At 50.3% G+C, this 17,166-nt stretch overlaps 1 protein-coding gene across 1 annotated transcript in view; it reads right to left on the bottom strand.

Moving 5' to 3' along the window:
- Positions 1-2,233: 2,233 nt before the first annotated feature.
- The window catches only part of UNC5D (unc-5 netrin receptor D), a 53,080-nt gene continuing 38,147 nt past the window's right edge, over positions 2,234-17,166 (bottom strand). Inside the window, exons 10-17 of the mRNA XM_062510475.1 lie at positions 16,041-16,418; positions 14,284-14,368; positions 12,541-12,709; positions 11,412-11,639; positions 9,252-9,401; positions 6,584-6,748; positions 4,330-4,508; positions 2,234-2,435 (exon numbers count right to left, since the gene is read on the bottom strand). Coding sequence (XP_062366459.1) covers positions 2,234-2,435; positions 4,330-4,508; positions 6,584-6,748; positions 9,252-9,401; positions 11,412-11,639; positions 12,541-12,709; positions 14,284-14,368; positions 16,041-16,418 — 1,556 coding nt within the window. The remainder of the gene's footprint in view (positions 2,436-4,329; positions 4,509-6,583; positions 6,749-9,251; positions 9,402-11,411; positions 11,640-12,540; positions 12,710-14,283; positions 14,369-16,040; positions 16,419-17,166) is intronic.

Genomic DNA, 17,166 nt, shown 5'->3' with positions numbered 1-17,166 from the left:
TCTCACAGAGTGAGATCAGCAACCAAGAGCTGCTTTAGCCAAAGGGAAGGAAAACCAGGGAGCAAAACCTAAGGGGCAACATCCCAGTGAGCCCTGCCCTGGCCACGGGGGAGCAGTTTCCTTCTGGAATTGTCCAATTTGAACATTTATTCCCTTTCCGGGCATGAACTCCGTGGGATCGTGGGTGGAACTTGGATTCTGGTGTGGGGCTGTTGTGAGCTGGGCTTTGGGGGACCAGCCCGGGCTGGGGTCCTGCCCTGGGAGGGTGTGCACAGCCCCCGGGCTGTTCCCTGAGGAAAGGCTGGAGGGGCCGAGCTCGGAGCTCCTTTGGCCCCGCGGTTTTGGGAAGCAGGATGCAGGATGGAGCTCTGGGAATGGCCCCGCAGCTCCAGGGGCTGTGCTGGGGGGGACACCAGCCCAGGCTGCTGGAGGAGCAGAGCTGCTCTGAGGCGCTCAGAACAAATTCCCTGCTGCACACACCGGGGCCCGTTTCCCCGACAACGGCAGCTCCGCGTTTTCCCTGGATGCCATTCCTTGTTTTGCTTTTTCTAATGCCTGACATTTTGCCCAGAGAAGAGCGGGTTTCTGAGGAGGAGGAGGAGGACTGGCAGCCACCGGAGATACAATTCCAGCCCCACGAGGAGCATGTGCTGCTGAAAGCAGGGACGGCTTGCAGCCGATATTTCTGTCTGCCCCCAGATCTGCCAGGCTGCAGGTGATGCTGAGCTGCAGGAAATGTTTGCACAGGTCTCAGGATTCCCAAGTCTCAGCCTGTTCCTGAGCTGGCCAGGCAGTGACATTGGTGATTTCAGAGCAGCAGGAGCAAGGACAGAGATGCTGTTGCTGTTCTTGCTGTTGCTGTTCAGATTTTCACACTGCAGTCCTGGTGAAGGAATGGTTCCAGACTGGACCTGCCCTGGGGGCTGTCCTGCTGCCCCCAGCCAAACACGAGGCTAAACCAGCCCCCAGATCCCTGCTCTGGGTTTTCTGCATTTCCCTAAAGCTCCCAAAGCCTCATTTCTGTTCCTGTTTCTCCTGGCTGACCCCTGGCAGCCAGGACTGAGGAGCACCTCGGCTGTGGTGAAGGATGGGAGTGAAAAGAATGCTCAAAATAAATAATGGTGACAGCACCAGCTCCACCAGGCCCTCGCTCACAGTGACAACTCTTTTTGGTTAGGCCGAAGTCATAAATCATATTTGTATGGAACGGATAAAAAACGAGGTGAGTTCTCTGGTTAGATTCTGATTTTGGGGGTAAATGCAATTTGTAACTAAAGCAAGGTAACACAGCCAGCTCTGGGTCCTGTGAAATTCCCAAATTGTGCAATGAAATCAAGGCCAGCGTTGGCAGTGCCGTGTGGGGTTTGTGGTTTCCCTCTGAAACCAAACCAAAATGAAGCTATGCTGATTGCCTCCACCTTCAGCTCAGCCACAGAGCATGAAGTAATAAAAATAAATATCTCAACTTGGTAAAACAGGGCTGGAAATTTCCCGTGTGTTATTTGGTTATTTAAATCCACCCCCAAAGACAGTTTTTGACTATGAAAGTTTGCGGACGTAGAAAATTAGAAAATTCTTCTTGCGTGTGCACACCCCCCAGTTTCAGACAGAAGGGGTTTGTTCTGAAATTTTGGTAGCAGAGCAGGCACCAAAGCTCTGCAGCAAGTGTACATTCATTAGGGGGCTGAATTTTTAAAACAAATTATTTGCAACACACATGATATGGAATAATTATGACATCTTCTAATTCCTCAAACATCTGAACAGGATAAGGCCAGATTTTCAGTTTTCCTGTAGCAGACATAAAGTGACAACGTGATGGGGTTTTAAACCACTCTCAAAGCGAGAAACCTTTTAACCAGGACCAACCTCCAGTGGCTCGAAATGTCCACCATTATTTGTTGATTTTCACTAGGCATCACATGAACATGACTGTTCCTAAATACACAATAACATTTACCTCTTATGGCTCTGCGTCTCTGTCCCTCCTGCCCCGGGACTGACACGAGTGCAGGTTTGTTTGGGGCACCAAAAGATGGGTTTGAAGTGGGGGAGGACAGGGAGAAGCTCGTTTTCCTCATCACCAGAGGCTTTTTAGCAGGGCTGCTTCTGCTCCTCCCACGGCCACTGATGGGGTGAGTTCCATCCCCGGGGGCACAGACCCTCGTGTCCCCTGTCCCCTGTCCCAGGGCTCAGGGCTGGGCTGGCCGCGTGTCCTGGTGGGACAGAGGCACTAAAGTCCGTTCCTGCTGCAGGGGAACTCGGGCTCCTCGAGCTCGGGCTCTGCCACGTCGGAGAGCTGGGAGTGTGTCCTTCCAATCTCCTCCAGGGCACAGGCCAGCGAGTCCAGGTCCCCGTCGTGCTGGTGCCGAGCCTCCCACAGGTCCAGGATGACAGCGGAGGGGCTGCTCTGGGCCGCGAAGAAGGACAGGTTCCTGCAGGGGAGGGAGGGAGGGAGGGAGGGAAAAGGGATCAGCAGCTGCTGCTGTGCCCTGGGCCCAGCACCATCCGTGGCTTTGGGAAATCAAAACTCTCCAGCAGAGCTGGGGGATCAGCTGAGGAGCTCCCCAGGGCTGGTGGCTCCTCACGTGGCACCTGCCCGGGGACAGTGACCAAGAACCTGGGGTATCACACCTGCCCGGGGACAGTGACCATGAGCCTGGGGTATGGCACCTGCCTGGGGACAGTGACCATGAGCTGGGGTATCACACCTGCCCGGGGACAGTGACCATGAGCCTGGGGTATGACACCTGCCTGGGGACAGTGACCACGAGCTGGGGTATGGCACCTGCCTGGGGACAGTGACCATGAGCTGGGGTATCACACCTGCCCGGGGACAGTGACCATGAGCCTGGGGTATGACACCTGCCTGGGGACAGTGACCACGAGCTGGGGTATGGCACCTGCCCGGGGACAGTGACCAAGAACCTGGGGTATGACACCTGCCCTGCCCAGCTCACTACAGGACAGTGACCATGAGCCCAGGATGTCCCCAGGCCAAACTTGGCACAAGGACAGTGACCACAAGCCCGGGATGTGGCAAATGCCCAGCTCAGGGACAGTGACCATGAGCCCGAGGTGTCCCCAGGCCCAGCAGTGCTGCCTCTGGGATGAGCTAACAAATCCCTTCTGGAAACACAGCAAGGATTTGCCAGGGAGAGGAATTTACAGCACTTGGTGCTCGTGGTTATGCAAAGACACAACACCTTTTATCTGTGATTTTCTATTTTGTGAATGCGCTGTTTTTAGGACCCTGCAGGGGTGATTTGCACACAGAATTTGGGAAAACAAAGTGTTTATCCAAAACTCTTCTTCCTGTAGCTCAGATGTGGTTTATTGAGGTTCCCACGCAAAGCCAGGAGCCAATGGAAAGTTACTTTGCTTGATTTAAGTATTCCTCTGCTCTCCTGGGAACATGTTTATAGAGTTTGTGACAATCAGAAAATATTTTTGTGAGGGAGCTGCCTCCGCCAATTTAATTTAGCCAAGCAGAAAAAGCAAAGTAAGAACTAAATTGGTTTTCACAGCATCTTTCAGTTTTAATAATCATAATATTATTACTCCCAACAGTAGAGCATGACTGTCTCTTTTAAAGATGTCTTTCCCTTAAAAAAAAAAAAATTGCAGGATTCATTTTGGAATAGGAAAAGCATCCATGGGAGCCAAGGGGATTTGTCTGGGGGAATATGCGGCCTCCTGAGTGCTTTGAACAACTGTTTCCATGATGGACAAAATCCTTCTGCAGCCTTGGACTCCCAAGAGTGGCCAGGAGAGCACGAGGAGCAGCTGGAATGAGGAACGAGCCCCACGGAGCCCTTGGAGCCCCTGGTCCCCCACACCAGGGAACAAACCAAGCCCTGAGCAGCCAACAATTCCCACTGCAGCTGCCAGAGCCCCCGGGGCACTGCTGGAGAGGCTCCCTGGAGCAGAGGCTGGGCAGAGTCAAAGGAATAAAGTGGAATTTATTAAAAGGCTTTTAAAGGATTCACCTTGGGCAGTGAAAGAGCCGTGGCTCTGCCCGAGATGGACCCCACGAGTTTCACCCTCTTATAAGTTTTGGTTCATTTCCGTATTGGGGTTAATTGTCCGACCCCAGCTCCAGGTTCTGCAGTCCCATCCTCCCAGATTCTCTCCTCAATTTGCTATTTTTTTGGCACTTTTCTGGGGCTGAAGCTGCAGCGGTGTCCTTGGTTCTGGGGGCTGTTCAAGGATTGTTTTGTGTGACTGAGCTGGGAGGAGAACTCGCTAACACTTTGTGTGGAGTTCAGTCACACACTAAGGCAATGCAGAATCTGGAAAACATGAAAGCTGAAGCTTGAGCATCATCACCTGCTGATGCTGTTTTTCTGGGCCAGCATCTGCCAGTCCTTGCCCTTGGCGCCGGGCGAATCGAAGGTGGCGCAGATGCGCTGCCGGATCGAGCGCGGGATCTTGAACGCCTTGGGGCCCAGCTGGGCCGGGAAGGAGCTGTCCTCGTGGGAAAAGAAGGTGATGTTTTCTCTCTCAGTCTGCAGGGAAAGGGAAAGCAAGGCAGGTAAAAAGCAAAGCAGGTGAAGGGAGAATCAAACCTGGCCTGGGATTCCTCCTGCTGCTTGAATTGACAACAGGAAATGACTGAGCTAAGAGGTGCTTTTGTGATTTGTGAAAGAACACCTAGAAAATAACAAGGACCTGTGCCTGAAAAGCTTTGAAATGGTGCTGTTTTCCTTCCATGAGTTTTCTTTTTTGGTTATTTTTGTATTACAGTGCAGGGCTGGTTTCCTACTCTTTGATTGCTTAAACCCAGAACATGGACACACAAATTTGTGTTTCTCTCTCTCTTTCTTTGGGCTTTTTTAAACACCTGAACTCCATAAGCACTTCAGCTCTCTGAGCCCCTCTGGAATCCAGGTCCTTTGTGGATCTGGCCCCTCTTTTCCTATGGAATCACACCAGTCTCCCATAACAGAGTCAAATTTCAGTGCATTACTCATCCGAGAGTGACACAGCATCAACATTAACCAGCAGCGATGGTGCGGTCTCCATCCAGCATCTGTGACACATCCCCAGGGCCAGCCAGGCTCAGCCAGGCTCAGCTCCGGGTGCTGCAGCTCCACCCTGGGCCCTGCTCAGGATGCAGAGCAGGAGATGCTCCGGCCCTGCACGTGTGAGATAAGCACAGCGACCCGAGCGCTCCGGGGATTGTCACGCACGGAGCAGCTCCGGGCGGGAGTTGTCACTTATAGATTTATTTTGCAGTCAAATTATCCTCCCTCTTCAATCACTGCTGGAGATAGGCATGAGAAAGCCTTCCACAGCAGCAAATGTGCTTGAGGCAGAACTGGAACATGCTCTGGGGACTTGTGTACAGACAGGGCCCTCAAAAACACAGCAGAGAGGGAGAACAAGGCAGCAGCAACAGGGGCTGGAGACACAGATAGAGTGACAGAGGGGTTTGATGGAATAACAACAAAGGAGAGAAAACACTCGGCCGCTTCTGAGGAGTTCTTACACAGGATGATGTTCTTGCTGCTCTTGTCCAGCTGCTGCACTCCCTGCTCAGAGCATTTATGGCTGTAGAGCTCTAATCCAGAAGCATTAACCCAGATTAATCAACAAAGATGCTCAAAAATCTAAAAAACTGCAGCTGCCGAAGTTCTCATGGCTGTGGGACATATCAGCAGCTTGCTCAGCTGTAGCCATGATTTCTTTAACCATGAGCAGGGCCCAGTCCCTGGGCACAGTTTGCAACCCTGTTCCCAGCCCTGCTAGGAACCTGCAACCACCAACCCAATCAGTAAATTATTAAATTATTGATCAATTATTGTTAGTGCTGTGGAACCTCAGTGCCTTGAATTCTTCTGGAAATGGGATCTGCAAGGCTTTAAAGACTGGTTCCAGCTTTGAGCAAAAACTACACGAGGAAAGGGCGAAACTGGGTGTGCAGAGAGGTGGTGCCCCATCCCTGGAAGGGTCCAAGGGGTTTGGGGCAACCTGGCAGGGTGGAAGGTGCCCCTGCCCATGCCCGGTCTCTGCCCTAAAAAGCACCTTTTAATCCCAAAACCTCATACATGAAATGCTATCTGCTCAACAGAATTGACTCCTATGAGTAAATACTTTGAAGAAAAGAAACATTAGGACAGGGAGGTTAGAGCCAAGATGGGCAGAAGCCACATTTGTCCTCTTTGCAGTCTGGATTTAAAAGCCAATGTAAACTCATGCAGCAGCCTCAAATTTACACCCTTGGCTTTCTAAAAGCCCTGATGTAAATCACCATGGCAGAAAACAGGGACAGGTCCTCCCTATCCTTCTCTCCAGCCCACCTGTGGCATGCCCATAAATCTGAGGGAAGCTATGCTGCTTTTTAAAGCCACCTAAGATGGGCCTGGATGGGATTTAAGGTCTTTGGTCCTTCCAACCCAACCCAACTCAACCCAACCCATCCCAAACCAACCCAACTCAACACACCCCAAAGCAACCCAACTCAACCCAACTCAACTCAACCCAACCCAACCCAACTCAACTCAACTCAACCCCACCCCACCCCAGGGTTCTGTTCCATGACCACTTCGCCCTCCAGAGCAGGGGCTGCCGAAGGTTTTACCTCGAGGACGGAGGTCTGGACGTGCAGCAGCTGCTCGTGGCCCTGCAGCTGCCGGACACACACGGTGCAGCACAGCTGGGTGGTGGCGGGGCTGAAACGCTCCAGGGAGAAGGCGCTGAGCAGGGGCCGGGTGCTGCCACGCCAGACGCGGGAGAACGGCACCTCCTGTGGGACAGGGACACCTCAGGGACAGGGGACACGGCCAGAGGGGCAAACACCCACGGCCTGCTCTGCTGGGGCCAGCTCAGTAATGTCCCCTGCAGCTCCAAGCATCACAAAGCCAGAAAATGGGGATTGCATTGATGAACACAGAGGTGTCGCGGTGACTGAGAGGTGTCAGGGCTGACTCAGGGGAACGAGTAATGGGAGACTCTTAAAAAAGATGCTTAAAGACACTCAAAAAGATGCACTTCACTTCCTCGCCCTCAGCAGGATCAGGATTCTTCTCTGTGTCTCCTTGGAATCACCTTGTAACCAGAATCCAAGGAAAGGAACTTCACACTGGAATCTGCCCTGGCCCTGCCACCCTCCCCTCCTGCCCCCAGCTCCCTGCCTGCCCCCAGCCCAGGCCGATCCCCAGCTGGGAGCAGCAGCAGTTGGAAGATGCTCACAGTGATAAAGGAAACATTAGCAAAATGTTAGAAGTGGAGCAACTGTAATTAGATTTTTTTTCAGGGTGATCATCTCTGCTTTCACTCCGAGTGGAAGAATCACTCAGCTGAAAGGAGCTGTGTGAAACAATACAAAGCAGCAAGAGTGCTGGAGCAATGAGTGGTTGGAGTATTCCAGAGATGATTTCAGCTCCATTCTGCATTTGTAATTAAGCTCCTTGAAGACAGAGAGGCCGTAAATCATCTCATGGCCCCAGGCAGAGCTGGATCCTCCAGGAGATGCAGGATGGGAGGCAAACAGCTGCTCTGAGCACCCAGAGGTTCCTGCCCAGCTCCTGCCCTGCCGTCCCTGCTCTGCTCTGGATCCTCCAGGGATGCTGGGTGGGCAGGGAGCCAAGCCCCGGGCAGCTGCTCCTGCCAGGCCAGGACAAACACAGGGTCTGAGCAGAGTCTGCAGGAATGCTGGTGCCACCTGCCATCAGCTGCCTTCCAGCAGCTCCTCAGCATGATTTATTCACTGCCCCGGCCCTGGAGCAGCACTGCTGCTTGTCTGAGACATCATTTCCATCAATCTTCCCTCCCCGCGCTGCCCAGGGAGGTTCTGGTGGTGGACCAGAGACATTCCTGGAACAGGCTGTGCTCAGTTGTTCCTGCCAGGCAGCACAAGCAGCTGCTCTCACAGGGTGGGATGTAGGAGAGGAACCCAGGGAACACTGGAAGAAACTCCACGTGCAAAAATAGATTCTTTTCTCTATAAAGAGGCTGGAACAGAACCAGAACTGTCACCAGACTTTCCACTGCGAGGGAAGCACAGAGCCAGGCGAGGTTCTGCAGCTCCTCTTAGGAACTGTGGTTGTGTTTCTGAGCTGTCCAGGCCAACCCAATCACGCTCAGCTATAAAATGTAAATATTCCTCTGGGGCAGGGCAGCCCTGGCTCAGCCCATCCTGGCAGCAGAGGTTTTGCATAGACTTTTTTCCAGCCCTGAGTCCCTGCTCTGATCAGCCTCTAAGTGGCACTTGGAGGTTGAATTCCAGACATTTATTCTTCGTGTTTGGACAAGGGATTAGGAGACAATAAATTAATCAAAGTATGGAGCTCTATAATCTGCTGAGGGCAGACGTGAATTTGTTGCATTAAGAGGAAACTCCTCTGACTTGATTTTCTTTTGGACAGACATTGGCAGGTCTCTGCTGAGAACTGGGACATCCTAACCCTACTCGGTTTGGCTTTTAAAATACAGGTGAGTGAGAAGAACAAACAGAACACCGAGAAGCTGTTCTTCCTAAGAAGCTGAAAAGGATTCATTTATTTAATTTCTGAAGTTGAAGCCCAAATTATCCCCACGTTGTTAATGAGGAGAGGCTTGCTCTGGCTCTGTGTTTATAACTTTCAGAGCCCATTACCCTCATGTTTTGGGGAATGTGGCAGCACATTTGAAACAGGGTTTTTGCCAAAATCTTGGAGGATGAATAACTGTGACTCTGCTTCTGGGAGAAGGGAGATTGTACATTCTAATTGAGTGCTGTGTTTTAAAACCAGCCCACTCCATGTGCCAGCACATTCCTTAGGATTTCCAGTCATCAGAATCCTTGGAAATCCTTCTTTTGTTTTGATTTTTCCTTTGCGGTTTTCAACAGCCTCCTTAATTAATGGAGAAGAGAAAAACCAATTTGCTGCTCTTCAGTTCTAATGCTTGGTCTCCGTGCGCTGTGATTTGAACTCATGGTTACAGTTAAATGTCATTTGCAGCCGTATTTCCATAGTTATATCAAAACTGGAATGACAGATATTAGAAACATCTTGAGGAATGGTTAAGTTTGAGCAGGAATATTTGCCTTCTGTTGGAGGCAACTGAAATGAGGGGAAGCACAAGCATTTCTGTAAAATGACAAATTTACAGCATTCTGGTATAAACGAAATCTGTGTTTGTCAGAATCAAAAGGCAACATGTTTTTGTTAAATGCTCGGGAGCTTTAAAGCTGTTTAAATAAAAGGAACCTTGGTTCATTTGGGTTCTGCCCGTCAGGGCAGAGGGAAGCAGGGAAATGCAGGTACCTGACAGGCAGTGAAGGGTTTGATCCTCCACAGGAAGGGAGGGACGTCCAGCACTGAGATCTGGAGGCTGCAGGTGTTGCCTTTAAAATGCAAAAGTTTGGGTTCCTCCAGCAATTGCCCCCCTTGGAGTCTTTCATCTGAAACCACTTCCTGCAAGGGAGAAGGAAGAATATTTTCAGTATTAGGAAGAAACCCCAAACCCAATGAAATTCCCTCTCTGTGGAGGTCCCAGGTTCCCCCCCAGTGCTGAATGCTCAGTGGAGTTTCTCTCGTGGGCAGCTGATGGGTTTGAAATTTGTATTTCCCAAAAGGCTGGGTTTGGGCACTGCCAGCCCCACTTCTGGACACATGAGGGTGGTTGGACACTGAATTTTTGGCTGTCTCCCCTCTCTAACACCCCCAGCACAGCTGGACTCCTGAGCAGCTTGGCTGGAACTTCTCTCAGGGCTGTTCAGAGCTCTCCAGCACTTCAGGTGAAATCATTAATTTCCATTTCCCACCTCTGGGGCATTTTCAGAAGCACTGGCCATGACCCTGAGCAGTGTGAAGGGCAGAGTCTGGGCAGGGGTTTGCACTACACCTCTCCAGGGCTCTGCTCCAAGAGAAATTTGTATGTAATTCTGTGAATTTAAAACATAATGGCTAAAAAAAAATCACCCCTGCCTGCACTTAAGCAATGTTTATTCCTGTGCTGTTGCAGTAAAAACACCAGTGGGGGAGGAAAGGTTGCAGAAGTCTTTAAAAATCAGCAGGCAAGCAGTGCTTCCAAATTACCTTTCTTAATCCACATAAATTATATCAAATCTGTGTCATCGGAGGGGTTTAGTGCTTGTCAGGACCAAAGTCGTCATTAGAGGAGCTCCTGGAATCATTGTGACCTTCTGAAAATTCAATGCTCGAGCTCTCTGAAACTGCACTAATGGATTTGTATTCTGGACCAATTTTTACAGGCCTTTAGGTTGGTTTAACCCCTTGTGGTGGGATTCATATGAAGGAAGGAATTGGGAGACTTCAGTTTTTGGTTTCCAGCCGCAAAGGGAGCAGATTATTTCTTAACCATTCTCAAAATTCCTTGAGCATGTTGGGTGTTTTTGCTGCTCTGCCTTCAGTGACAGACCTGGGACTCCTCCAGCAGCATTTGGGTAAAACACAAAGGACCTGGGTCTCTCCAGTTTTGAGAGCCAGGAGTTTCCCAGGAAACTCAGAACTTCACAAAGGCCCAGCTCAGCTGCTGGAGGAGCAAGGACAGTTTCTGCATGGGGAAAAAAAATCAAAACCAAGGGAATTTGGTCTCTTACATAAACCTGCACTGTGCAGGATTAATCATCAAGCACAGTTTGGCAACCCCAGCTCTGATATTTTACCCCAAAACCTCTGGAATTTCCCGTGTTCCCCACGAACATTGACTTGCTTTTAGGGGCCACATCCTTCTACAAGTGCACGCTTGTCTCACTATCTCCAACCCCCTGCTCTCGCTCCTGGGAGAGCAGAGAACTGGTAATTATTCTTCTGATCATTTCCTCCAGACTCATCAGGAAGACACCGGTACCCACTAATTGTCTAAGTGTTATAAAGAGGATAATTACAAAGCCATTGTGAGCATCTAACAATCCTTTATTAGAAGCACAGAGACAGCAGCATGTGCTTCAGTCAGAGCCGTGTTTCCATTCCTGTGCCACAGCAAAAGGAAGGAAAAATTCATCTCACAACTGGTTGCATTTCAGTTCCCCAAAGAACAGCATTTTGTGAAAGCTCCTGGGTTTATCAAGAGCCAGAGAATGACATTGTTTTGTCCTGGAACACGGTGCAGGAAAATCATTGTCGTCTCAATTGCCATGCGAGGATTGGGCTTTTTTTTTTTTTTTAAGAGGAAATGCAGGATAATTGAATTTTTGTAAATGAGGGCTGGGTGAGTTTGGGTAGTTGAGAATGTGGCAAAAAATGAGAGAGCCAACAAGAGAGTTTGACTACCCTAAAGCTCTCAGTGGAAATCCACAACTGCAGGGAAATTAAGGGATTTATTCTGATGGTGCAGCAGTGCTTAAAAAAAATCCCACTATTCTCATTGGGTTAAGGCTGGGGCTGCCCTGGGAGCAAAAGGATGTCAACATCTTATGGGAAAACAAACCAAGGCCAGAGGAGCAAAGCGAAGCCATTTACCTGGAATGCACAAGGGGTGTTATCCACACAATAAACCCTCAGATTGTAATCCAGAGAATTGCAAGACAGGCAGCCAAAAACGGCGACTTTCAGCTGTCGAACGGCGCAGTCAGAGATGGGTTCCCCAATTAGGGCATAAGTTCCAAAGCTGTTTAAGAGAATGTGACAGGCATAAGGATCCAACAGGCAGTAGCAAGAAGTAGTTTCCTCTTCCACAGACATCACTTCCTGCAAAATGAAATTCAGGTTTAAAAAGAATAAAGCGAAGTCGAATCAATAGGCCTCGACAATAGGAGTCATGGCATTAATTCTTTATTTTTATTCATCTGGGATGCAGAGTGTTGCTGAGAGCCAGGCTGCACTCCCGGGGAAGGAGAGAAAGGGAACTGCTTCCCTGAGTAAATATTCCCAGTTTAGCCCTGAGTCAGCAGGGGGATTTATGGCCATGCCCTGTGCAGAGCTCGCTGTGTACATACAATCATAATGATGATGCCTAAGCAATTTTAGCAGCTTTTTTCGAGTGCTCTTGACTTTCTGGCTAATTTTTCCCCCCAATGTCAAGTTAAAAAATTACCTTGAAGGTTAAAGTCAATAAGCAAACCTTGAGCAATGGCTGGGGTTTGACTTCCTTCCAGAACACCCATTACAGCCACATTTGCCTTCCTCAAAATCTGCCTCTGCTCTGCCTCTGCTGCTCAGTCCTGCTCTGTGTCCCTTCATCCCTGTGTCCATCTGTCCCTGTGTCTCCCTGTCCCTCTGTCCCTCTCCTCATTGACCCAGGCTGCTTGAGGCCAGAACTGCTGGACCTGCCCAAGGACTGAGTAAATCTGAATTAGGAAAGCGGAAATTCTGCTCTGGGGATGGTTGAAAGCAGAGCAAAAACCAGGCAGGGGCTCAGAGAGGGACAGGACAGAAGGACAGGCTGCAGCCATGGGATCCATGGGTGACCTTTGTAGCCATAAACTTCTGCACACCTTGGTAAAACACCCAAAACCAATTCTGCTGCTTCTTCACAAAACGCCAAATCTTTTCGCTGCAATTCTTTCTCCCAGACGCCTCTCTGTGTCTATCCCTGCCAGAAACTCTGCACGGCCGAGGGTTAATTCCATTTCCCTGGGGCTGGGCTTACCTCCCACTTGCCCTGCTGCGTCCTCCTTTTGAGGTGGATGCTCCAGTGCTGGGGGTCGGCGTGGGCGCAGTGCGGGATGCTCAGGGCACACGGGGTGCTCGCAGCCAGCTCGGGGGGCCCGCAGCTCACCTCGGGCCCCAGCAGCACCTCGGGGCCCTCCGGCTCCAGGCTTGGGGCAGCAAAGACAAGAGTGGCTGTCAGGAGTGAGAATTCCCTGAAAATATTTCAGTTCAAATCCAAGCACCTCCCTCATCTGCTCATTTCTGCTCGTTTCACGTGGAAGCAGCAGCTGGAGATGAAACAAACCCATTAGACCCCATCTAACTCCAATCAGCGCCTGGTCAGTTTAGGACTCTGGTATTTAAAATACATTTCAATTTGTTTAACCCAAATGCAGCAGTGCAATTGCTCTGTGCCAGCCAGCCCTGCTTCGAGCACCAGCTGCTCCCATCCCCACCGTGCTCTGCCTTCAAACGCTGCCATCAACAGTATTTTCACAGGAGCGAAGATAAAACAAATTACGGCTTAAAAAACACAGGCTCGTAAATTTTTCCAGATTGAGTGTGATCTCCCTGCTTTGAAAACCCATTTTTATTCTGCAGGAGGAAGGAGCTCGGTGACTTTTGCAGACTCAGGGGCAGGGCTGTGCTTGGATTTAGGACTGGGCCAGGTGGAGCTGCGGCTCCAGGACAGGCAGGGGAGACTCCACCAGCACAGCCCAGCTCCAGGGATTCACCTGGCCTGAATTACTGGCTGCTTCCTCTGCCTGCTGACCTCCAGAGATGTGTAATCTGCTTTTCTTCTCTCCCACTCCAACAAATTGAACCCACCCCCACATCCACATGTTTTCTGTAACTCTTGGAATAAATCCCTGGCCTGGAGCAGTGCCAGAGTGGAGGAGACTCCCTTGGACACCGAACCAGCAATTGAAACCTCTTGCCCTGCTGGTTTTGTTGCTGTTTGGTTGTATTTTAGTTCGTTTGGGTCGTGTGATGCCCATTATTGGCTTCTAAATCGCTGGGCATGCAGTTCCCTCTTCAAATGAAAGCAAATGGTGTTTCCAAGATAAAAAATGGGAGGAGGAACCCCAACCAAAATAAAAATTAGGGAAAGGATCTCGACCAAGATAAAAATAAGAAGATACAATGATAAAACCAGCATATAAAAAGGGGAAAAGTCCAAGCTGACTTGGAAACCCCATTCCAGTGGCTGTGCTGACACCCTGATGGGGATCTGTAGCTGTGGGTGCTCAGAAAATGCATTTTCCAAACAGCATTCCTGCTAAAGAGAGGCTGGAATGTTCCAGCCCTCCCCTCAGCCTGTGTGTGCAAGTCTTGGTGAGAGGGAGACTGCAGGGAGAAAAAAACCCACACATCAGGGTTACAAAAAAAGGCCAATTTTTTTGTTTCTCCTTTCTCAAGTGCCACAATAATAAATTCTGCTGAAGCCTCGGTGTTCCCAAGTGTCTGTAGGATTCTCAGGTTATAAAAAAAATAAAAAAAAAAAAAAAAAAAATCAAAGCACCCCCAGAGCCCCAGGTGCAGCTGCCAAGTTCCTCCTGAGCAGGGAGAGGAGAAGGGAGCAGCAGACATGAGAATTCCACGGATTTCACAGGAGCAGCACTCCCAGAACATTTCTCTGTCCCTTTCAGGGTCACCCTTGCAGTGGGGACCAGCAGTGACTCCTGCACATTCCGTCCCAATCCCATCAAGGGAAGCAGATCCATGATCCTGGATCTCTCACCTGGACTCCTTCTGGGTGATGGCCAGGTAGATCTCCCAGGAACTCTCCTCTGGAATGGCTCCGTGTGGAATCAACAGACTGACCCCTGGAAGAGAGCAGGGGCAGGGGTGTCAGGGGCAGGGAGCACACCACGAGGCAGCAGCCCTAGGGAATGTTCCTCTGAATTCCAGCTTCTCGTGGCCATCAGATGAAAGGAACATGAGTGATCAAAGGATATAAAGCTGTTACTTCTCCATTCAAGGAAAAGACATCTTATTTCCCAAAAGGCCTCTTGAAAGCTGTTTCCTTTTTGAAATCAAGCCTGCTCATTGTGGCATCCCAGGGAATGTCCCCATGGAGAGAGCACCTGCAGGGCACCCACCCCTTTGTTCCACACATCCCAACTCCTGCATCCAAGTGATCCCACTCTCCTTTGACACCGCCAGGGTAGATCAGAGCTTAACAAGGCACCTTTCACTGGAATTAAACTTTATTTTGCTCTCAGGAGAGGTGGGATGTGTTTGGCTTTGCATCTGTGACACCATGCCGAGGCACTGACTCGATCACACCGGAATTCTCAACTGCTTGGCACAGCTGATCTTACATAAAGGCTGCAAGAATTACATAAATTGCAAGTGGACCAAATACATATTTTAATAATCTAATTGATGGGACTATCATTACATAAAGTAGCTAAATATACAGTATGAGGGAATTCTTAATTCATGCCTTAACTTCGTGCCTCTGCAATGTTCCTTCCTCAGCACAAAACCAGTCTGTGGAGAAATGAAAACATTCCACACGTTGTGCATGCCTGGCTTGTCACTGTTATCAACCCTCTCTAAACACAAACCACGTTTTTGATGGTAACCTTTAAAGCACTCGTTTTGTGGGACATGAAGGATAAAGCTCTAAATCATCCAGTTCAACCAGAGAGCAGCAGATAATCCTGGAGCCACTGGTCAAACGAAAACAGAGCTGAATTTAAAGTGAATAAGTATCACTGGAGTTGAAGGATGATAACCCCGAGCTGGCAATGGGGTATCTGGGTTTTTATGCTTCCTTTTGGGGAAAGAAAGTGCCCAAGGTAAGGACTGGGATTCGAGGTGATGTAAACAGAGCCGTGAGGTGTGACCCTGGCTGCCTTTGCTGGGCTCTGATCTGCTGTTCAGCTCATTTCCCAAACAATCCTGCAGCTCTGAAACACATCCCACAGAGCCCTGGGATCACAGAACTCCTGAGCAAAGCAGAAGGAGCATCCCAGCACCCAGCCTGGGGCAGGGCTGATGGGAAGGGCCCCGCGGGGGGAATCTGGGGAGCATTTTGCTCCAAGATAGGGGAAAACAGAGGGGGCAGGAGCCTGGAGGGCAGTGGGGCTGTCCCCAGGCCTGGCTGCTGTCCCTCTGTCCCCCCAGGAGCTGCTGCTGGAGCCCCTTACGTAAATCCAGCATCCACCCTTCCCAGGGAGCCTCTCCTTGGGAGCAGGATTCAAGCAAGGCACAGCTTTGATTAATGTGACTTTCATGCTGAAGACATCAAGACAGGCAGTAATTTAAAACAGTTCAAATAGGTACAATGCCTCCTCAGTGCTCAGCCCAGGCTTCCCTCTGATCACTTGTGTCCTGTGTGGGCAATGTGCCCTACTTCCCAAAATTTGCATTAACAGGGCCCCTACTCCTTCTTTCCTGGCATTTTTTACAAGTTTAGTTATAAAACACTACATCAGGCAGCCTAATCTCAAATTCTTCACATGCTTTGATGAGAGAGGAGCCCCCCACCTGTGTTTGGGATCACCAAGCGGCCGCCCAGGTGCCCGAACAGGGCCGTGCTCCTCAGCTCGCTGCTGCTGGAGATGGAGGCCAGGTTCTGGATGAACATGGCTTTGTTCCTGGCCTGGATGGTCCCGAAGGGCCTGGGGGTGCCGTGGGGGAAGCTGCCAGGGGGGGCCTTGCCGTGGTACTCGGCCCTGTCGCTGACGCCCAGGGACACCATGAAGGAGCTCTGCACCTTGACCTTGATGTCGGCCAGCGGGTTGAACAGGGACGATTCGGTCATCAGCTCCTTGTCCAGGGGGTCCTGCAGGCAGATGGGGCCGCTGTAGGTCCTGCTGACCGTCAGCTCGGGCTGCAGGGACGAGTTCAGGAGCAGGGAGTTACCTGTGGGGACAGCAGCAGGGTTTGGTGTGGATGGAGGGGACTCCTCAGTAATCCCTTCCCAAACCCTTCCCTCTCCTCCCTGGGACCCTCCCTGAGCTCTCAGAGCCCCAAATCACAGCTCTGTTCTCTTAGAGAACAGAGGAGCTGCTGCAAAGATCTGACACTTGGTGTTTGCCACTCCTCAGGCAGCTCCAGAACGCAGGAACCCAAGGAGGAGCCTCCTTTGATTTGGATTCACGTTTGTGTGTTTGCCCTTTCTCCTCTCCTGTTGTTTTCTTTCCTTACATTAAACCCCACTGGGTGACAACATCTTCCTGCAGACCTTTTACACAAACCCACAACTTCATGCCTGAGGGAAACTGGGCTGAAAGGGAACTGGGACAAGAGTGATACATGGGAAGACACCACAGTTATTCATTTTGAGGTGTTTTACCTCAGAAAGCACTCTGAAAAATGAGGATTGGGTGGATTTAGGGCCTGAATCCTCTGGCTGCTTGGTTTTGTGGTAGGGTCTTTTTCTTTGGTTGCTTGGTTGAGCATTTTCAGAGCATCCAGAGTGAAAGGTTTTAGGCATTGAGCCAAGCAAACAATTCCCCAGACTCAAAACAAGATTCAAACTGAACCACAAAGGAAAATGCTCCTGTTCGAGACAGCCATTGAGATTTACACAGACCTAATTAAAGGTTTGGATTTAGAAATGGATGAATGAACCTCCTTCAAATGTCCTTGTCTGCCAAGCCCTTTTCCC

Source organism: Cinclus cinclus, chromosome 29 (assembly GCF_963662255.1).
Source record: "Cinclus cinclus chromosome 29, bCinCin1.1, whole genome shotgun sequence".
Lineage (NCBI taxonomy): Eukaryota > Metazoa > Chordata > Aves > Passeriformes > Cinclidae > Cinclus > Cinclus cinclus.
Note: the sequence above shows the minus strand (reverse complement) of the source record. Positions and strands in the feature narration are given on the sequence as shown.